Source organism: Lissotriton vulgaris, chromosome 3_1 (assembly GCF_964263255.1).
Source record: "Lissotriton vulgaris chromosome 3_1, aLisVul1.2, whole genome shotgun sequence".
Classification (NCBI taxonomy): domain Eukaryota; kingdom Metazoa; phylum Chordata; class Amphibia; order Caudata; family Salamandridae; genus Lissotriton; species Lissotriton vulgaris.
Genome location: NC_141689.1, coordinates 1804531702 through 1804554663, shown reverse-complemented (window position 1 = coordinate 1804554663; position 22962 = coordinate 1804531702). Strand labels below are relative to the sequence as shown.

At 49.5% G+C, this 22962-nt stretch overlaps 1 protein-coding gene across 2 annotated transcripts in view; it reads right to left on the bottom strand.

Annotated features, from left to right (window-relative positions):
• The window catches only part of SMARCA5 (SNF2 related chromatin remodeling ATPase 5), a 452210-nt gene that overhangs the window by 308016 nt on the left and 121232 nt on the right, over window positions 1-22962 (bottom strand). For both annotated transcript variants that reach the window (XM_086962238.1, XM_086962239.1), the window contains exons 8-10: window positions 20022-20153; window positions 19602-19670; window positions 6759-6868 (exon numbers count right to left, since the gene is read on the bottom strand). In XM_086962238.1, the coding sequence (XP_086818364.1) occupies window positions 6759-6868; window positions 19602-19670; window positions 20022-20153 (311 nt within the window). The remainder of the gene's footprint in view (window positions 1-6758; window positions 6869-19601; window positions 19671-20021; window positions 20154-22962) is intronic.

Genomic DNA, 22962 nt, shown 5'->3' with positions numbered 1-22962 from the left:
CAGGACAAAAATGTGCAATCATCCGGACCCAACACTAGGCGGCGATCTATGCACAGATATGAATTCAGCAGCCCACATGCCTCGAACAGGGCATTTTCCTTTTATACGTAACATGCCCAGACAGTGAAAACACGAAATTGCAATTTGTACTGTAGTAAGGCCTATGGTCCGATTGGCTAACATGGAGTTTCACTAGCCACCTTGCTAAGTTACAACTTCCATCTGGAACAACCGAAGATATTATTCCACAATCTCATATTAATTTATTTGTTACATTAAACCAGACTTACTGCTGAGATCAGATATATGGTAATGTTACAGGACTTTAGAAAGTCACCACTTTAGTGCCCAAATCTTCGTTAGTATTTCTTATTTACCTGCAACAGTTGTCACCCCCCTCTCCAGGAAGCATGAAGTGCACCCAGGAACAGGAAACAGATGCCTTTTAATTCGCTGGAGCCTGCACAGGAGGATTTTGGGAAGACCCAGGTAAATCTTGGCGTAATCTATTCTAGACATAACTAGAGCTATTATTACTTAGATCAGGGCCTCCCTAGAAAGGAATTGTTTTATCTTTATGCGTCGTAGCTGGTAGAAGTTGCTGAAGTCACGGGTCCTACCTGCTGTTTGAAGGAGAGTTCCTCATCGATTATAACACCCAAGCTTTAGACCGCCTTTTTGCGTGCAGGAAGAGAGCCCATCTCGTTAAACCAGAACCATTGGGACCAATAATTCATCTTACTTTTTGTAACAATTATCTCAATTTTATCGGGATTCAACTTCAGAGGATTGCTGTTCATCCAATCTCAGATAACAGCATAAAGTATCCTGAAATAGCTGTTGAGATGTGGGGCGGTCATTAAACTGGAATAGTAGTTGCATGTCATCAGCATAGTAAAACATGTGGATTTCTCTATTTTTGAAGGCACTAATCGGGGGGCGAATATAGATGTTGAAAAGGTGGGGGAACAGTTGCTTTCTTGTGTGCTTCTGCTTTCAATCAAGTTAAGAATAAAAGTAGGAAAAAGGGATAGGGCAGGCAGTGTCTCCAGGATCTTTGGAGATTTCAGCCTAGAAAGAATTCTGACTGGAGTAGAGTGTAAGAGTAAAATTAGATTAACAGTATTTGTTAGCTCATACATATACTGTGATAGGAGGTGAGGTCAACCAAAGTTCAGCTTACAGACATATCTGATACCTTGACTTAACAAAACGAGAACAAGCGCACATGAGCATATTATCTATATGCCTTAACATTTAGCTTTGTAAAACCAGGCTATTTAACAGGAGTGAACTGTAGTATATTTATTCTACAAGATATGTAATACATCTTTACTAAGTAGATTTAAAACAATTCTGCAACCAAGAACAGCAATGTATTTGAGGGGGATGAGTAGGCAATTCACCTTTTCAGCATGGTCACACTGGAGTTTTTGCCTTTTTGCTGGCTATAGAACGCTGTGGACTTTATCCAAGCTAACCAGTAATTAAGTGCCTGTGCTCCCCCTTTACACAAGGTTGTATTGACATACTCCTAATTTGTACATACAAATTGCCTCCTGGTCCCTAGCATTTGGTACGAAAAGTACCCAGGGCCTGGAATTAAATGCCACTAGTTGGCTGTAGCACCTATTGTGGAATCCATTATAGTAGCGCTGCAAACATTGCTTTAGGCCTACCACTGTAGCCTGACTAATAGTGCAAAACATGCACTACAACCTGAGAAAATGAAACCTTTTTGACAGGTAAAAACCTCCCTTTTAAATGCTGTCATCCTTATGTAGGCTATGTAGCAGACAAGGTAGGATGCATGGCATTTAAGTGGAGGACATGTAGAATTGTTATGTTATCACGTTCTTACAATGGCTAGCACTAAGTGTCACGCCAACATGCCTTTCTGTCCCATGTAAAAAAAAATCAAGAGTACAAATTAAAATCCTAATACTGTATCTGAGGAATGGGACTAGCTATGATAATAAAGGGATGTTTAAAAAAATATATATATTAAAAATCCCCATTAGGCTTGTAGGAGAGTAGGGTCTGCAATCCTATGATCACCCCAGATTTTTGCTTTTTGCTTCACTGGTTTAAGACTTCTCTGGCTGTGGGGCTGCTAATCAGACCCACAGCCTTGCTGTTCTCTCACTAAATTGACATGTGTACCTTAGTTGCATTTACCAATTGGTACTGGGCCACCTTATCAGACCCTGTAACTCAGGGCATAGGTGTACCCAGGGCCTACCAGGGGCTGCAGCATGTATTATGCCACCCCTGGATGGCCATCTAAATCTGACACAACTGGCTGCACGACAGCTGGGGCAAGGTGGTGTAATCACCCTTTGCTTTAGATATAGGATACCTATATCTAACCCTAAAATGGACACACAGATTCCTATCAGTCACTCCTATGGCAGGCCTTGACAATCCTGAAGGCAGAGTGCTTGGAATCGTGTGAGATGGTGCTCTGGCATGAGCTGAGCCCGTTTGCAGCTTGCGGAACCAAGTCCTAATAGCTGTTCCATGATAACGCATACCATATACTCATAAGTGCATTATAATCCTTGCGGTTAAATGCTATCTTTGGTATCGCATTATCAAAACATGTCGAGTAAGGTGTCATACGAATTGGAATACTAACCCCTCGCCAATTCTGGCGACGGGGTTAGCATTCCACCCTTCTAGAGGGACACGACATGTATGTAACTGTGAACCCCGGTTAAAGTTAACTCGAGCCTCAGCATCACAAAATGGATGCTGCCACCACAGACACAAGTCTGACCCCCTGCAGCTGGGAGCCCTTCCAGCGAGGGGAGCCTGGACAAAGGGTTTCCTGTCAGGGGCGGTGCTAGCACCATCCCAGACAGGGTTTTGTGTATCCTGGGTAGGCAGGGCTTTACAGGAAGGTGACTGCAAGTGGCACCCCGGTGCTCACTACGCATCTGCCGGCTAGAACCAGTTCCAGGGGCACACCAGCCCCTGAGCTGGGGAGGCCCTGCATGGGAGAGGGGTGTAACCACCCCTCTTCCTGGTCCCACCCCTAGGGCAGGACCTAGTCGCATACCCACCCCTTTCTTTAGGATAAAGGCAGGAGCGGGGACCCTTCCAAATTAGATCATCTTTGAATCAAGAAACTACTTTCTACGAAAGGAACTCAAGACTCTTCTCAAGATTTCTCCCTTGTGGCTAAGGAGTAGTCACCCTGCATCTGCGGGCACCAACTAAGAACACTGCGGTTTGCTGCACGTCCTTCCTCCGGAATCCGACCCACCAGCACGACGAGACCCGGCTTCCCTGGCACCTCTGACCTCTACCTACCTCTACAGCTAAGCTGAGAACCGTAGGTGCGACGAGACCTCGAGGGACCGGCCATCATCAGAACTGGACGACTTCTATCCAGCACGACCGCCGAGGGATCCTCGTGTGAGTGCTTTGGGGTCCGAGAAGCCCCAACCCTGAGCAGCTCCAGCACCGAAGACCAGCCCCCCAGCATCCACCAGATCTGCGTGGGGCCCTTCTGCTTTTTGCTGCTCACCGCGTTGTCTGGCTACTAGCCCGCTGGCTTGTGGCCTTCCCGACGACGACCAACGACTTCAACACTACTGGTCTGGTTGCTCCAGACTGGCCCTTGCTCCCTTGCAAAGAGGAGCACCCCGGACCCTCCTGGTCCACTCCAGACGCCATTTTGAATCCACCGCGTGGGCTTGAATTTGCCAAGACTTGTTGCCCCAATCCTGGGTCCAGCGACGTCGACAGCATCAACCATCGTGGGACAGCTCGCACCTCCATCCTGGTCGCCGACAACGCCTCCTGGTCCGTGAGACTGCAGAGCCCAGCGTCGCCCACTCACCTGGTCAAGGTGACTACCATCCGGTGCCATCCTGTTGCCCATCTGATCACTGGCTAGTGATTAAGAACTTGGTCCCCTCTGCTTTCAGGTGTCATCCATCTTCGATCCAGGCTTGGATCACTTGGAACAATCTTCACTGGTCGCCTGCCAGCAACTCTTTCTTCAGGCTCCTGGTTCGTCAACGAGGATTCCCGACGTCTTTTCAGACCTATGCAGCCGCAGCCCCTGGGCTAGGTAACTTCGGCATTTCGGTGCCCCAGCATAGCCTCACTATCCAAGGGTCCAGATCCACTTTCGTTTTTGACCTACCTAGTCGGGTTCGCCCGAGAACACTAACTTTCTAAATTCTAGCCTCCATAGACTTTGTCCCGCATCCTGCGTCAGAGTGCACACTCTGCACCCGAGTCCCCTAGGCCTCCTACTAGTAATCTGAAGGTTCAGTAACGTAGTCCTAGCGATTCCAAAGCCTATTAGTCCAGTACTTACCTGCTAGTAATTTCGCATTCCACTTTTGTAGTATATGGTTTTTCGTGCCCCTCGGGCATTTGTGTAAATTGTGCAACTTAAAGTATTTTCGTAAGAGTTTTGTTGTGTGCTTAGTACCCTGTCCTCATAAAGAGTACAGGGCTGTTGTGATCTAAATAAATACACTGTTTATTTTCATAACACTTGTGTGGTGTCCTTTCACTTGGTGTTCAAGGGGTATATGTGATGGTATAACAGCTGGCTTAACACGCCCTCTAGAGTTTAGCCCGAAGACTGCTCGTATCCATGCTACTAGGATAGCTGGTCTATAAGGTTGACTTACAACCAATCATCAATAAGGGTTGTTTGGACTGATATATAATGTTCAATATTCTAGTGAGCACTTTGTATCAGGCCAACTTCTCACAATGCTCAGCTATTGCCAAAGTCTAGTCCTCATTCAATGCGCTTTGTTGTGTTAAGCATTGGGTCGCAGTTTTGCAGCGACATAGCTTTTCTCTATTGAACGATGCCATGCCTTGTTTATTGCCATTTTAATATGTATCTAAAAGCCAATAAACAAATGCATCAAAACAATTATCAAAAATCCAATTCAATGGTGAAGTCAGATTTGTAAAAAATATTTGGGAAAAATAACTTCTAGAATGTAAAATTTTACCTCCCTGAATTCCCTGGAAATTCCTCCAAGAAGCCACACAATAGTTTATTGAGATGGAGTTGACCTGATTGGGCAGAGAGAACTTCTCTGAACATCACAAAATATACAGGGTGGGGGCTGTGAGAATTCTGTCTTGACATAGGGTCAAATCCTGCTTGAACTTCCTGCTATGGTTGACACAAAACACTTGGGGCACACTTGAAAGAAAGAAAACAGACTGCCAAGATCTTTGTGTATGTACTGTTTGATTGCTGGAAACCCCTGCTTTTGTCCAACCAGACTTCTGGATTTATTGGTGGTACCATAGCTGCCTCACATAGGATTTTAGTGTTAGATGTGGGAGGACACTAGGATTACCAGAAGACACTCCCCACACACACCTAGAGCTAAAGTTTAGTGTTACCGAAGACTTTCACCAAAATGAAAATGCCCAAAATAGGTAGGGTTGGCCCCAAAATGTTTAGCCAATCGCACCCACTAGCTCGTACCGGGCAAAAAGTGACCTCTTCTGGCACTCACTTTAGAACAGTCCTAGACCTGCCGTGTTTTATCTGAGAAGAGCCCTAAAGGACTGGACCTGCTCACTTTTGTACTTAGGGCAATCAAGTAGACTCCAAGGGTCAGAAAGCAGACCTCCTGATCAAGCTACAGTGATACAAGCTACAAGCTACAAGAAGCCTTTCCTGCAACTGAACAGTGGCATCTAAGCTAGACACTGCCATTGACCTCTCCCTGACAACTTGCAAGTCTCTGGTGCCACCCCTGAGATCTTGGGGCTTTAGAAGTGTACTGCGGTGGAGGGTTGGGACTTTTACAGACCAAGTCAGAAAGTAAAATATTTTACCAGGGCAAACCTGGTTGGTTTATCAAATCAGAGTACCATCACGGTCTGCCTCAGATTGCGCCTAGGAACCAGTCTATCGCGACCACTGACATCTGCACTTGCACTTCTTGGATTCATTTCTCCTTAAACATTCATATTTCTAGGTCCCATTTTTGGACTTGGTATTTTTTTATCAATTTATTCCATTTTACTCAATATGGGATCTTTTGTTTTGAATTTCAACTTTATTACTGCTTCAGATTGGCAACCAGGTATTTGAGCTCACGTTAATTTTGTGATTGAGGGATTGCCCTAACAACACCTGGGACTATTAAATGAGGTGGATAGACAAGCTATTTCCAATAGGCTGACTCTTGGGAATTGCCATCATAGTAAGCTTAAATGTATAAATTACAAACTTATTTTTAAGCATTTACCAACTTAAAAACGCATACTTACCAAACAAAACAAAAAGGTATCAAACACATAAAAATGTCCAAATAAAACAACTTACTCAAGTATTGATCAGCTACAATAACAGTACATTAACATACAACCAGCATTAAACCGTGACCACGTATCACGTACAGCCACGCAACAATGCAGGAAACTGACTGCTTCCATAGTGGTGCTACTTCAGTATGAAAGAACAAAAATAAGCCAATTTCCTAAAGAAGCTGCAAACACACACTAGATTAGACTGCATTGTATCCATAGTGTACTGAAAGAGCGCCTGTATATGCTCCTTGAATCAGAGGGAAAAGTAAAGCCCTGACTACTCCAGAAGGGATGGAAGAGAAAGACAAATCAGAGATAAATTACCTTCAGGATCAATTCATTTAAACAGGTCAATCTACAAACTTCAATGTCTGATTGGAAACAAAGTTTCCATTAACTTTAATTCACAGATTTCGAATACTACATAGACTATAAGGGTACATTACCATTCTCGTTGCATCTTGCTGAGTCCAACGTAGATTTTAACTTCTTTCTTTGGAGGTAAACTCTTCTCAACATCAGCTTTTATACGCCGAAGGAGGAAGGGACGTAGCACCTGTTGAAAGGAAAATCCATGCATCATCAACTGGCTCTTCTTTCGGCAGGTTTAGCAAATTAATTAGGCGAAATTGCTTAACTCTTCTACCGCAACAAGATGTGCATCGGGTGTAAACAAACTCTGGGGACCCTTCAGGACTTGCATGATAAGACAATTACAAAGTGATTTATAGCTGAAACTCAGAAAGGGGCAGATAAAAAGGGTGAGAGTATTTTGAACGAATCCATTCAAGAAGTCCAAGAACCAACATTATACCCTGAATTACAGTGCCACTAAAAATCAAACTAAATTCTAAATACATTTTAATGGTGCATGAACCTTCATGATCCTTGTTCTATTTATTTATTTATTTTTATTTAGAAAGTTTTATATAGCGCGGACAAGATCCTTGCGGATATCAGAGCGCTTTACAAGAGAAGTACCTGGGGGAGCATAGACAGACAGGTGGAACAATAGGTCACATAGTATGAGACAGCATTCGATGTCCAGTGCCCTCCTCCGCCGTGTAGCGGGGGACCTCTTCCAGCCCTCCGAAGTCGTCGAGCTGTCGGGACTAGGCTCCTGGAATTTCAGCTGCCCCTGTGATGTGCAATTCATAACAGTACTGAAAGGTTGAGTGAGAGAGTTCGGGCGGGGAGGTGTAGTTGAGTGAGGTGTTGCAAGGGCGTCAAGGGGGGCATATGCTGCGTCTAAGAGTGGGGATTGGCGCTAGGCTTGTGACGTGTTAAGTGAGTGAGTCAACCAGAGGGTAGGGGATAGGTTTGGAGGGGAGGTGGGTGAGGGGTGAAAGGGGTGTGCGGCGAGGGGTCATCAGGGGGTAGATGGAGGAGGTGGGGGGGGCCGATCATTTACAAGGCCAATACCTCTAAAAAATGTGAGACCTATTGCATTGCAGATGCTTGTTTCACATGGCTCTGGTGTCCTTTTGTACTTCCAGTGACCAATGGACTTCAAGACATGCTCCCTGAGGGAACTACTGACTCGTAGTGAAAACACAGCAGACTCCACCGAACAAGTTTGTTTTATTTATTTATTGTGAACATGTCAGATGAGTTTGCACCAGTTTTCTCATTCATGTTGACAGTCTGCAAAGCGTTTAATTGTGAGTCCGTGCGGTCAGTGATTCAGCGTCATAGGCCAGGAGCCCCTGATCTCACCGCCTGGGGTGAGTAATGTCGCTAACAACCTTCTTTGTATCTACGCCGGCTCATCACTTACACCTACTCTTTCATTTAGAACAACAATGTCATTCTTTTTAATACAAGCAACATAGAGAATTTGATAAAATCTTGCTGATTTCAGAAAGTTGGTAAGAAAAGGGAGACTTTGTTGTTTACTTGGCACAAGGACTGCAAAGTACAGGTAAGCCACTCCCTGGCCTAGACTTCCTTGGAAAACAGGGGGCAAGAGGGGTTTAATGCTACCTATGTCGAGAAAAGTAAACTGTACCCAAAACATCACTGTGCATTGTTCAAACGAACATTCAAATGAAAGCAGGAGACAGACAAAGCTTATGCTCCACTTCTGTTATACGAAGCCCTTGTCTCTGTTGTTGACTGCACAAACACGAATCAGACTCAAATTACAGATGGCTTTTTGTATGAGGTGGGGTTGTGAAAGGGGCCTGCACATAGCTGCACTAGTGACACCCTGACAATCATGACACTTGGTGCCAACTTCACTCTGGTAGTGTTGGCTGCAGCGACACATGCCCTTCGAATGATAGCGGTGCTAAAGTGACTTTTGGAAACAAGGATGAAGTACATTCCTCACCCACAGTACACAGCCCAATATATAACAAGCATTTGCAATGCAATAGGTCTCGCATTAGGAAAGTTTGAGCTATTGGTATTGTAAAAGACACATTTTTTATTTAGGTGTTGGTTTTGAAAATAGCGAAATTAATAGCTTTGTCATTTACAATGCCAATAGTTACAACTTTCTCAAATATTACACCTATAGCATTTGTAATGCAATATGTTGTATTAACGTGACTTAGATGTATTGATATTACAAATAACAATGGCTTTTAATTTTTTTAATAATTAATACTTAACTAAAAGTTATTGTAATTTTTAACGGCAATAGCTTAAACTTTTGTAAATCACTTTCGTGAAGGTTATGTTCAGTGTATTTTATTGTGACAAAAAACCAAGAACAGAAGTGAAATATTAACAGGCGTCAGACTGGATCTGGAAATTTTTGCATAGCAGTACCCTTGCGCATCGGTAGGCGTCGTCCGCGGCTCCGCGTCAGTCATCGGCGTCGTGGGCGCCGTGATGACGTCGTCTGAGTACTTAGACGCCGCCTCCGCGCGCTGACGTCAGTTCTTAGACAGCTTTTCGGCGCCAGAAACGCAGAGCCATATTAAAAACCAACACTGGTGCCATTGAAACTAGGGCCCTGAAAGGGGATGACCTTAACCCTAGATATCGGTTCGCAGAACAGGGAGGATGGGTGGGGCGGTAAGGAATCTAATACTAACTACTGTTTCTTACAGATATATCGTTACCGAAGGTAAGTAACTTGTTAATCGGAAAGTAACAGGTTAGTATTCGATTCCTTACCTTAGAATAGATACCCCAGCAATACCAACCCCGGTGGTGGGTCTGCGAAACAATAATCACACCAGAAAGTCCTGGAGGACGGAACGGCCAAAGAAGCCATCCCTCCGGACATGGCTGTCCAAGCAGTAGTGTCTTGCAAACGTGTGTAGCGATGCCCACATAGCTGCCTGACAGATGTCCTGCAAGGGGACTCCCCGGCCCAGGGCAGTGGTAGCCGCCGTGGCCAGAGTGGAATGGGCCCGCAGCCCAACAGGAAGCTCCTTCTTCGCCAAGGAGTAACCAGCCTTGATACACGAGATGACCCACCGAGAGATGGTCCGCTTGTGCACCGCCCGTCCCTTCTTAGCGCCCACGTAACCAACAAAGAGTTGGTCACCACCCGGAAATGTCGTGTGCGATCTATATAGAACGAAAGCGCACGTTTTGGGTCCAGACGGTGGAGCCGCTCTTCCTCCTTTGAGGGATGCGGAGGCGGAAAGAAGGTGGTAGACTGCCCGATGTGGAAGGGCGTGACAACCTTGGGCAGGAAAGAGGGTCTAGTCCGCAACACAACCTTGTCCGTATGGACAGAAAGGAAAGGAGGTTTGGATGAAAGAGCCTGGAGCTCACTCACTCTCCTGGCAGAGGTGATGGCAACCAGGAAAGCAGTCTTCAGAGTAAGAAGGCGGAGAGGACAGTTGTGAAGTGGCTCAAAGGGAGCGCACATCAGATAGGTAAGAACAAGGTTCAAGTCCCACTGAGGCATCACAAACGGAACAGGGGGAAACATGTGTGATGCCTTTCAGAAAACGAGTTACAATAGGGGACTTGAACAAAGATGGTTGATCAGGCAGAGGGGCAGAAAGAGGATCCACAGCCTTTGCTGTGCACCATGCCACAAATCTGTTCCACCTGCAGGCGTATACCGACTTTGTGGAAGGACGCCTGGCTGCCAGAATGAGGTTACAGACTTCAGGAGGCAAGTCAAATGGCCTCAACTGTCGCCGCTCAATCTCCAAGCATGGAGGTGGAGACTGGACAGGTTCGGGTGGAGGACCGTCCCCTGCTGCTGCGACAGAAGGTCCTCCTGAAGAGGCAGACGAACCAGGGGATCGACTGACATACTGAGTAGCTCGGGATACCAGTACCTTCATGCCCAGTCCGGAGCCACAAGGATGACTTGGGCCCGGTCGTGTTTGATCTTCTTCAGCACTCTGGGCAGAAGTGGTATAGGCGGAAAGGCGTACAACAGACCCCAACTCCACTCGCGACGAAAAGAGTCTCAGAGCGAGTGATGCCTTGGAAATTCCAAAGGGCAAAACTGATGACATTGCGTGTTCTCTTCTGTGGCAAATAGATCTAACCAAGGCTCTCCCCACTGCAGAAAGACCTTGCGCCAAGTCAGAGTTCAGACGCCATTCGTGATCCATCATGCACCGGCGGCTGAGTTCGTCCGCCCTGGCGTTCAGAGAACCTGCCAGGTGTTGAACCACCAGGGTCACGCCCTGATGTTCCAGTCACTGCCAGAGGCGCAGAGCCTCCTAGCAAAGGGTCCACGACCCCACCCCGCCCTGTTTGTTGCAGTACCACATGGCGGTGGTGTTGTCCGTGAACACCTGCCCTACACTCCCCCATACAGAGGGGAGGAATGCCTTCAGTACTAGACGAATCGCCTGCAGCTCCAAAAGGTTGATATGGAGCTGGGACTCCGCCGGAGACCGGAGGCCTTTGATCTCCGCCTCTCCAATGTGGCCTCCCCAGCCCTGGAGGGACGCGTCCATCACAACTACATGCTCCGGTTGGGGAAGGGAGAGGGATCTGCTGCTGAACCAATCGCAGTCCGTGAGCCACCACTGCAGCTGTCTCGCAGTGCCCTCCAAGATGAGGACATGGTCGGACAGGTTGCCCTGATACTGGGCCCACTGAAACTTCAGGTCCCACTGCAGAGCCCGCATCCGCCATAGGGTGTGATGCACCAGAATGATGCAAGACGCCATCAGCTCCAGAAGCCACAGCGTCAACCTGACCGAGACTCGGGATAAAGGCTGAAAGATCGGAATCAGAGCCTGAATATCACGAACCCGCTGTTCAGGAGGATAAACCCGAAACTGCGCAGAGTCGAGAACCGCTCCGATGAAGAGGAGCTTCTGGGAGGGGCACAGGTGTGACTTCGGCACATTGATAGAGAACCCCAGCTGTTGCAGGAGGTCTGCCGTCGTCTGGAGGTGGCTGACTACTGTCTGGGGCGAGCCCGCCTTCAACAACCAGTCGTCGAGGTAGGAGAAGACTGAAACCCCTAACCTGCGCAGATGAGCTGCGACCACCGCCATCACCTTCGTGAACACCCGTGGGGCGGTGGTAAGGCCGAAGGGGAGCACGGTAAACTGAAAGTGCTCGTGGCCTACCGTGAACCGCAGGTAGCGCCGGCAGGATGGGAATGTGGAAATAAGCGTCCTGCAAGTCCAACTCTACCTTCCATTCTCCTGGGTCCAGGGCGGCTAAGACCTGAGCCAGTGTCAGCATTTTGAACTTCTCCTTCAGGAGGAAGCCGTTGACGTTCCGTAGATTCAAGACAGGGCGTATGCCCCCTTTGCCCTTCTTGGGTACCAGAAAGTAGTGGGAGTAGCAACCACACCCTACTTCTGGCCCAGGAACACGCTTGATGGCCCCCTTGGCCAAGAGGGCCGTAACTTCCTCCTGCAGAAGTCGCAAGTGATCCCCCGACACGCGGTGGTATGGCTGGAGGGGTCGCCTCGAAGGGGAGGGAGTAGCCCCTTCGGACGATTTGCAGCACCCACCTGTCCGTTGTGACAGTGCACCAGTGGGGGAGGTGATTGCGAACCCTGCCTCCCACTGGCGTCACATGGGCCTTATAGCAAAGACTAGGAGGGTTTTGAGGCAGATGCTGCAGGGATAGGTGTGGACTGGCCTCGCCGTTGTTCCCAACCGCTTCCACAGCGGTTTCCACGACCGCCACCGCCACCGTGTTGGAAATTAGACTGCGGTGCGTGGCTGGCAGCACGTGTGGGGGCGCCCCTTCCTTGGCCACGAAAGGAGCGAAAGGCACCCGTTAGCTGGCACGGGCTGAGAGGCCCAAGGACTTGGCCGTAACCCTGGAGTCCATAAAGTGCTCAAGCGCATGGTCTGCCTTGTCGCCAAAAAGGCGAGGGCCATCAAACGGCATGTCCATGAGTGTATTCTGGACATCGGCCGAAAAGTTGGCGGAACTCAACCAGGCGTGGCGACGAATCGCCACTGTCATTGCCATCGCCCTGCCCAGTGAGTCGGTGGTATCCAGCCCACACCGGATGGAATAACGTGCCGTATCTCGACCCTCTGCAAGGGTTCGGGCGGGTTTAGCCTTGACCCCCGCCGGGCATTCTGGCAGCACGTTCGCGACAGCGTCCGACAGAGAGTGGGTGTAGCGGCCCAAGAGGCACGTGGTGTTGGAAGACCGCAGCCCCAAACTCAGGGAGGAGAATACCTTTTTGCCGTATTGCTCGTACCTCTTGGATTCCCGATCGGGCGGAGCCAACGAGAATGCGGTCTGGGAGTTGGAGGCCTGGATGACCAGGCTCTCTGGGTTGGGATGGGTGGACAGGAAACAAGGGTCGCCTGGGGCCAGGCGGTGGCGTCTGGCCACGTTCCTATCTACAGGCGGACCTGTAGCGGGCCTGGACCAAATGCCCAAATGAACGTCCAGCAAGGCCTCATTAAACGGCAGCAGAGGCTCAGCCGAGCTGGACTGCGGTTTAAGGACCTCAGTGAGGAGGTTAGTCCTCACAGCCGCGACGGAGAGCTCAAGGCCCAAGGCCCTGGCCGCCCACGTCAACACCACACTGTAGGTTGCCCCCTCCTCCGTAGCCACGGTAGGGGGTGAGACAAAACCAGTGTCTGGCGAAGTGTCCAGACCACTGGCATCCCCAAGTTCACCTATCCAGTCCTGCTGGGACTGACACTCACGTGTCAGAGGGTCCTCAGTCACCTCCCAATACTCATAACCCATTTCCAGATAATCAGGGTTGTCAAAGGATGGGGCCGGTTCGTTGAAGTAGAACTCTCCAAGCGGCGTCGAGAGCGGCGCCCAGCGGCGCCGTTCTGACGCCGGAACCGGATCGAGGGAGGCATCGAGGACGGAGTCGCCCGAAGGAGACACCCTAGGGACCGGCGCCGGTGAGGTCGTCAGGTCAACCGGATCCGGAAGCAGATCCAGCGGGGCCCTGCGCCGCCGGGCCCGAAGGAGTCGGCGGCGTCTGGACCGAAGCACCCGCAGGCGTCTGGGCCGAAGCACCATACCCGCGAGGGCCCCCAGACTGGGACCTTTGGGCCCGGAGGAGCCCGGAGGAGAAAGGGACCTCATGGCCAGGAGGAAGCACTCGATCTCCTCCGGCGTCGCTTGCTGCCTAAGGACCAGAGGGTATGGGGCAGGCCGCGACGCCCGCGACTGACAGAGCCGCGTGGGCGGTGTCAGCCGAACCCCGGCCGCGTCGCACAAGCGTCGGGGGGAGTCGGAAGAGCGATGATGTCTCTACGACTTCTTGTGCTTACCTGACGACTTCGAGCCTGAAGAGTGATGGTGACTCCCGGAGCTATGATGGCTCTGACCCCGTGACAGGTCCCTCGACCTCCGTCCGGACCGGGACCTCTCGCGGCGCGGGGCCAACTGCTGAAGCTAGAGCCGCTTGCGGACCGCTCCCGCCTAGCTTTCGATGTCGGGGCTCAGCAGTCGGGGCAGTCCTGGTCGTCGTGGTAGACGCCCAGACATTGAAGGCACCGGCGGTGAGGGTCGGTTACCGACAGTCAGTCGCAGTCTAACAGGGTTTAAAACCTGGCATCCCTATCTGCACCGTTCGGAGTCGAAGACTCGAAAATGATTAAAAGGGATCGTAAAAAGTTTAGTCAAAAATTGACTAAGGTACCACTTTTTCCGGATCTGCGCTTCTGGTGCGAAAAAAAGAAGAACTGACGTCAGAGCGCGGAGGCGGCGTCTAAGTACTCCAACGACGTCATCATGGCGCCCACGACGGACGCGGAGCCGCGGACGACGCCTACCGACGCGCAAGGGTACTGCTACACAAAAATTTCCGGATCCATTTTGACGCCTGGGGATATTCTAAGGTAAGGAATCTAATACTAACCTGTTTCTTTCAGATTTTTTTGTGACATTAGTAATAAAGCTTGAAACCAGTTGTTGAATGGTTGCACAGAGTGATGTTGTGGTGGCTGTAGGAAGGTACATCCTGACTATGGTTGCCCCCAACTTTTTGCCCTGTGTTTTAGCTGGTTTTGGACATAGTCGACCTGGGATCCTGCCAATCAGGACCCCAGGCCTACTGCTCTCTCTTTAAAATGGATTCCATGTACCCTAGGTGCATTTCCAATTGGTACTGGGCCACCTTATCAGACCCTGTAACTCAGGGCATAGGTGTACCCAGGGCTGCCAGGGGCTGCAGCATGTATTATGCCACCCCTGGCTGGCCTCCTAAATTTGACACAACTGGCTGCACGACAGCTGGGGCAAAGTCGTGTAATCACCCTTTGCTATAGATATAGTATACCTGTATCTAACCCTAAAATGGACACACAGATTCCTATCAGTCACTCCTATGGCAGGCCTTGACAATCCTGAAGGCAGAGTGCTTGGAATCGTGTGAGATGGTGCTCTGGCATGAGCTGAGCCTGTCTGCAGCTTGCGGAATCAAGTCCTAATAGCTGTTCCATGATATCGCATACCATATACTCTTAAGTGCATTATAATCCTCGCGGTTAAATGCTAACTTTGGTATTGCTTTATCAAAACATGTCGAGTAAGGTGTCATACGAATTGGAATACTAACCCCTCGCCAATTCTGGCGACGGGGTTAGCATTCCACCCTTCTAGAGGGACACGACATGTATGTAACTGTGAACCCCGGTTAAAAGTTAACTGAAGCCTCAGCTCCACAAAATGGATGCTGCCACCACAGACACGAGTCTGACCCCCTGCAGCTGGGAGTCCTTCCAGCAAGGGGAGCCTGGACAAAGGGTTTCCTGTCAGGGGCGGTGCTAGCACCGTCCCAGACATGGTTTTGTGTATCCTGGGTAGGCAGGGCTTTACAGGAAGGTGACTGCTGAGTGGCACCCCGGTGCTCACTACGCATAGGCCGGTCTGAACCAGTTCCAGGGGCACACCAGCCCCTGGCCTGGGGAAGTCCGGCATGGCAGAGGGGTGTAACCACCCCCCTCCTAGTCCCACCCATAGGCAGGACCTAGTCACCGGGTCAGCCCCCTTTTTTAGTATAAAGATGGGAGCGGGCCCCCTGTTCAAATTAGATCATCTTTGGAATCAAGACACGACTTTCTGCGAAAGGACTTCAAGATTTCTTCCTCAAGATTCTCCCTTGTGGCTAAGGAGTAGTCACCCTGCATCCGCAGGCACCATCCTAAAGAACACTGCGGTCTGCTGCAAGTCCTTCATCACGAATCCGACGACCCAGCTCGACGAGACCCGGCTTCCCTGGCACCTCTGACCTCTACTCACCTCTACAGCCAAGCTGAGAACCGTGAGTGCGACGAGACCTCGAGGGACCGACAATCGCCAAGACTGCACGACATCTTTACTGCAAGCCCACCGTGTCCTCCACGGGTGAGTGCTTTGGGGTCCGAGAAGCCCCGACCCTGCGCAGCTCCAGCACCCAAGATCAGCCTCCCTGCATCTCCACGATCTGCGTGGGGCCCTTCTGCTGTTTGCTGTGCACCGCGTTGTTTGGCTACTAGCCGGCTGGCTTGTGGCCTTCTGAACGACGCCCGACGACATCACTGCTGCTGGTCTGGTTGCTCCAGACTGGCCCTTGCTTCCTTCTTGAAGAGAGGCACCCCGGACCCTCCTGGTCCACTCCAGACGCCATTTGAGGTCCACCGCGTGGGCTTGAATTTGCCAAGGCTTTGTTGCCCAATCCTGGGTCCAGCGACGCCGACAGCTTCTATCTTCGTGGGACAGCTCTATCCTCCTTCCTGGTCGCCGACAACGCCTCCTGGTCCGTGAGATCTTCGAGCCCAGCGTCACCCACTCGCCTTGTCGAGGTGGCTACCATCCGGTGCCCTCCTGGTGCCCACTGACTACTGGCTAGTAGTCTCGAACTTGGTCCCCTCTGCTTTCAGGTGTCATCTTCCATCGATCCAGGCTTGGATCCACCGAACTTTCTTCACTGGTCGCCTGCCAGCAACTTCTTTCTTCCAGGCTCCTGGTCCGTCAACGAGGATTCCCGACGTCTTTTGAGTCCTATGCAGCTGCAGCCCCTGGGCTAGGTAACTTCGGCATTTCGGTACCCCAGCATAGCCTCACTATCCAAGGGTCAGAATCTACTTTCGTTTTCTCCCTACCAGGTCGGGTTCGCCCGAGAACACTAACTTTGCAATTTCTAGCTACCATAGACTTTGTCCCGCATCTCGCGTGAGAGTGCACACACTGCACCCGAGTCCCCTGGGTCTCCTAGAAGTAATCTAACGATTCTATAGTCAAGTCCTAGCGATTCCAAAGCCTATTAGTACTGTACTTACCTGCTAGTAATTTCGCATTCCACTTTTCAAGTATATGGTTTTCCGTGCCCCTCGGGCATTTGTATATACTGTGCTAACTTAAGTATTTTTGTAAGAGTTTTGGTTTGTGCTTAGTACCCTGTCCTCATAAAGAGTACAGGGCTGTTGTGATCTTTAATAAATAACTGTTTATTTTCATAACACTTGTGTGGTGTCCTTTCACTTGGTGTTCAAGGGGTATATGTGGTATAACAGCTGGCTTAACACGCCCTCTCGAGTCTTTAGCCTTAGACTGCTCGTATCCACGCTACTAGGATAGCTGGTCTATAAGGTTGACTTACAACCAATCATCAATAAGGGTTGCTGGACTGATACATAGTGTTCACTAGAATAGTGAGCACTGCATATCAGGCCACCTTCTCACAGTGGCGACAAGTGATGCTGTGGTGATGCGATAGAGGGAGGCCGAGAGAGCGAGAGATAGATAGAGGGAGGCCGAGAGAGCGAGAGATAGATAGAGGGAGGCCGAGAGAGCGAGAGATAGATAGAGGGAGGCCGAGAGAGCGAGAGATAGATAGAGGGAGGCCGAGAGATCGAGAGATAGATAGAGGGAGGCCGAGAGATCGAGAGATAGATAGAGGGAGGCCGAGAGATCGAGAGATAGAGGGAGGCCAAGAGTGCGCAGTGTGTGAGTGCGCGAGTGCGCAGTGTGCAAGTGCGCAGTGTGCGAGTGCGCAGTGTGCGAGTGCGCAGTGTGCGAGTGCGCAGTGTGCGAGTGCGCAGTGTGCGAGTGCGCAGTGTGCGAGTGCGCAGTGTGCGAGTGCGCAGTGTGCGAGTGCGCAGTGTGCGAGTGCGCAGTGTGCGAGTGCGCAGTGTGCGAGTGCGCAGTGTGCGAGTGCGCAGTGTGCGAGTGCGCAGTGTGCGAGTGCGCAGTGTGCGAGTGCGCAGTGTGCGAGTGCGCAGTGTGTGAGTGCGCAGTGTGTGTGGCCTAAAGTAGTGTGAGGGCGTGTAAACATGTTATTTTTATTTCCTGAGCTGCTGAAAATGAAATTGAACAAAATTAGTTGAATTCTTCAAAATGTGTTTTTCCAAAGCGTACATCTTACTGTTACGATGCGTACTGTTCTGCTAATTGGAGGACGACTTAATTAATTTCAGAGATGGAGCATATAGGAAGGAGAACGTTGTCTGAAAGAAACCCCTAATTAAAAGTAAAAAAAATGTTTTTTATTAACAATCTCCCGATAATGATGAAACTTATTTTAAAATGGGTACCTTCTCATCTGAACTTTAGAAATGAAGTGTTCTGTTTATTGAAAATTATGAAAGCTGAAACGCTTACACAAATATAATTCAATAACCAAAATGTTCTCCGGTTGCTTGCCAGCTGTGTTTTGCATGAAACAGCTGGCCGTGTTGTCTACTTGACTTTACCATGTGAGCATTCCAGTTCTTCTACAGAGATGTGAGTAAGTAACCAAAAGAAAGGCCAGGCCAGCCACAACGTCTGAAGTGCATTAAAAAAAGTATGTTCATTGTGAAACGGAGCGAAATTGGAGTCGGCCTGAGACGTGGGTACGAAAAATAAAATATGCTACAGCTATTTTGTGTGATGTCCCTTTATGGCAGGGCACAAGTCCTTAATCGTGATAAGCTCTCAAAGAAAAGAAGCTCTCTGCATTACGTGGTGGTGGAGCATATTCCTTGTGTTTAAGAGCTTGCAGGAGGAGCAGGTCCTTTAACACCTTGGCTGCTTAAGATATTCCCCAGCTGTGGGGGAGGCACACTAGCACTGTGCCTCATGACGAGCGGAGCTCGTCATGAGCACCGAAGGGGTTAACAAGCTCTCGGCATTGCGTGGCGGGGGAGCGTATTCCTTGTGTTTGAGCTTGCAGGAGGAGCGGCTCCTTTAACAAGCTCTCTGCATTGCATGGCGGGGGAGCCGATTCCTTTGAAGTCAGGCTGCCAAATGGTGAGGAGGTCGTGTAAATATTTCCAGAGGGTTAGATTGTGATATAGCGCTTAATATTTATGCCGTTTATAAGCGGACTAATGCTTTAGAGATGTGACAACTAGGGAGCACTGCGACAATAAGAAATGGAAATGGATGAGAATTTATAGAGCGCGAATTGCTGCCCGGAGGCGTCCAAGCTGGCTGGGAACAAAGAATGCAACAAAGTATCGGAGAGGCTGGGAACAAAGAATGCAGCAAAGTAGAGGTGCGCGAGACTCAGTTGGCACGGGATTGCTTAGGCGAGACCTAAAAACATGTCCACCAGGTTTCAGAATAAAAAGCTTTAAAAGAAAAATGATACTACAGACAATAATTTAAAAAAATTACTATAGATCCAAGTGACAATGTGGTTTTCAAAATGAAGTAGATAGATCACTTTCACAGTATCAAAGCCAAGGTAACTTGTTGGCAAACTAGACCTCATGGAAGATACGCATGTGAAAAAGACCATGCATTCTTTGTTGTAAAAGCCAAATATGTCTAACCCAGATAAATCACAAAGCAGCAATGCGTTCCCACCGTGCTGGGATCTCTAGAAAGAAAATCTAATTCAACTTGGTGGGTTAGAAGGCATCTAGTAACACCTCAATTTGATTATGTTTAACATAAGGAAAGACTATTTTGCGACTCAAAAATGAAAACCAATACTTACCAAATGAAGACGCTCCACTAACTTCTGATCCCCAAGACAGTTGTTGGTATCGAACCAAGAGTCAAAATCCTAAAGTGATAAAATCAAGGATTGACTGTCACACTTACTATAAGAATAATAGCATTTGGACATTTAAAAGAAATTACCATTCTAAAATCATTATTGCGTAAATACCTCTATTTTTACAATGGGTGGTAAGCTGCAGATTTCAAACTCACCTGCCAGTCTTACAAAACAACCTTTTAGACAGAGCATGAGGCAATGTTACCGTTAACTTGAGCCTATAAGAATTGGACAAATCTGCATACAGATATTTCACATGTCGATTGATATTAGCAAACCTCACAAAAATGACACTGCTACCCAACCATTACAAATTTGTCTCATTTTAATCATTACAGTAGGTAGGGCAGTATTTACCTCTGAGGAGTTGAAGACATCTGGCAACAGAAAGTTCAAAAGTGCCCAAAGTTCATGCAAGTTATTCTGAAGAGGAGTTCCGGTTAACAGCAAACGATTGGTGGTTTTGAATTCCCTTACAATTTCAGACAGCTGTAGTAAAGAAAGAATAGGATTGGAACATTTGGTTAAATCTCGCAAACAGTCCTTGTTTGTATCGAATGTGAAGTGATTTTACTAAAGTAAACTAGGAGTTAGGAAGCTGAGAAGCAAGACCAAAGCATGTGCAGCCTAAGGGTATTTGGAGGGTGTAGGAAGCTGGCTCTGTATAGGACATTGCCATTAGGTGGTAATACCGGGGACAGAGTCCGAGGGTTCCACAAAAGTGAACAGGGCTCAACATAAAACCCAAAGTGCTCAATTAGTGGGAGTGTGGCATGCAGCGTTAGGCCTAAAACAGAGGACTGGAAGACATTTATTGAACAATATCGATCAGTAATGGACACAACTCAAGTACGAGATCCAGAAATATAATTTATACTTTATTTTTAAGACCAAGGTCTTTGCAATCAGGGAAGTACGCTTTTGAAAAATACATTTCAGAGAAAACAGTGCAATTTCAGAATAGTTCAATATTATCCAGTTTGGGAAAAACTATTGTAACAGGCAAATATGCCACTTACTTGTCAAGTGCAGTCCAGAACTGGGTTCACTTCGGTCGTGTGGGAACGATACCAGTAATGATAGTTACCCTTGTGGTCCGCAGAGGGCAAAGAAGCGGAATGTCATTCAGCAGACCACCATCATAGTTACTGTTGCCAGCAACAGGCTGCTGTGGATCGGATGGAGGAGCTACGCCATTGCACTATCACAAAGCAGTTGTGGTCGGGCCAGCAGTACAGGTGGTGCAGGAGGAGGCCGACAATGCTACTTGCAGGAGGGTACAGGCTCTCGGGCATGAAGCTGGGCACAGTGGGTCAATGAGCAAAGAGGATACCTCGAGATATCAGAGGTAGTCGGGCTGGGATACTTTATCCTAGAAGGGCAGAGTCGCGTTGGCACAAGTGCCGGTCCTCTACCACTGTGGTTGTGAAGTTCTTTGGTAGCAGTGAGTCGCGTCAACACAAATGGCGGTCCTCACCCCTGTGGCTCTTCTACCGGCTGACGCCGGGGACTAGAGCCTCTAGTCTGAAGGGAGGTTCTTAGCACTTTGGTGAAGGTTGAAAGGTCTCCAAGGTTTCTTGGAGGCCTTGCAGGGTTTCTGGAAGAAGAGCAGGCCCAGTTGTCGAACCAGTCTCAGGTGACTAGGGTTTTACAGAGTTTTTCCTACAGCGGCTCAGTTTCTGGTCCATCAGCAATAGTCCTGTGTCTTCTTTGGTCCGTCGAGACTAGTTTCCACACCGGAGGGAGCCACCAAAATACCAAATTTAGAGGCGTTTTAGGGAAGTAGCAGGTAGGGCCAACAGGCACATTGCCTGGGGTGACTACATCGTCAATTATGCAACCCTTCTGTGGGAGGGGGCATAGACCTAGCCCTGACTGGAGAGATCCCCTCATCTTCAAGAATGAGGGGATTGGGGGTAGGAGCCAAGCTGGCGACCATGATGGCTGCTTAGACTCTCAGCTCCGCCGACCTTCTTGCTTTGTGCATACATCCTGTAACTCATCCTGAATTCGAGCCGAGTCTTGGTGAGGGAGAAATGATGCTGCCTTCGTTGGCGTGTTCCCGGGATCTCTACTAGCTGTAAAACCGACGGAACGTCCTCGCCTAATCTCCGGCCCTTAACGTCCACGAGACCGGGGCTTTGAGTGTGGGGAACGGCCAGCCACTGATGGAATAACAACGGCCATCTGTGTCGGGGAGGAGTCGGCCGGACGGAGTGAACCTTCTGAACTGCCCATCCCTTGCTGCAGCCATCCAGCGGTGTCGTGTGTCTGCGGGACATCGCGGATCTGGGGGATTACATTGTATCTGGTTCTCGGCCTGTGAGCCGCCCGGACAATTCCTTCATCTTTCCCGAGGCTCTTTTGGGCGACATCTTGAGCGTCACATAATCGGCGCTTGACACTGAGGGTTCTGGGTCGCGATTGCGGGACCGGCGACTGCTGAGTCCGCATTCACGCCACCGATCGTGACGCTATGGAGTCCGCTAGTCCCGAGGTCCCGACCCAATTGTACTCCTGTGAGTGGCAGTGCGGTGACCGGTTGGACGCATGTGAGAGCAACGTTCAGGCTCATGAATCCCGATCTGCCGGGGAGCCTCGTGTGAGGAGGAGTGCTGGAGCCTATGCTTCTGGGGCAACGCAGGCGATCAGTGATGTTCTGGTTGCTCTAGGTGCTTTGCGCATTGCCCTGGATTGTTGTGCCAGAGATCTGGGGAGTAAGCTAGACGCCATTGCTCCCGCTGTGTACTACGCTGAATGTGACTGCTCTCAATTGCGGGGCACTGCGCCACACCCTGCACCCGAACGCGGTGCAATGCTTTCCCCGGTGGATATGGGGACTTCGGAGGACCGGGATCTCGTGCCAGCTGATTGCTGCTGTTGGGGAGTCGTCCGGTGATGGTGGCCCAGCGCCGTGTGTGGAGAATCGGTTCCGGACGCTGCGTCCGGCTACTCAGCTGTGAACTGACAGGGTGACTCTCCCTCTTCTCCTGGAACTGATACTATCGGGCTGGTTAACAGACTTTGGTGGATTATTGTTGCGCTTGGATCCTTCCCAAATTGTCTCTGATCACACACTGTTGCTTTTGGCTGGCTTTGGTGGGCAGCCCAATGGATTATCATGGACACCCCGTTCACCCACTACATCCAATAAGGCGGCTGGCCGGCTGGACTCCGTTGCTACAATTGATCGCATGGGGCAAGGCGGAGGATGTTCTTTTGAGTACTGGTGCACGGACGGCTGGTGACTACGCGGGACAGGCTGTACAATGACTGAATCGAATGTTGGCTCTGTATT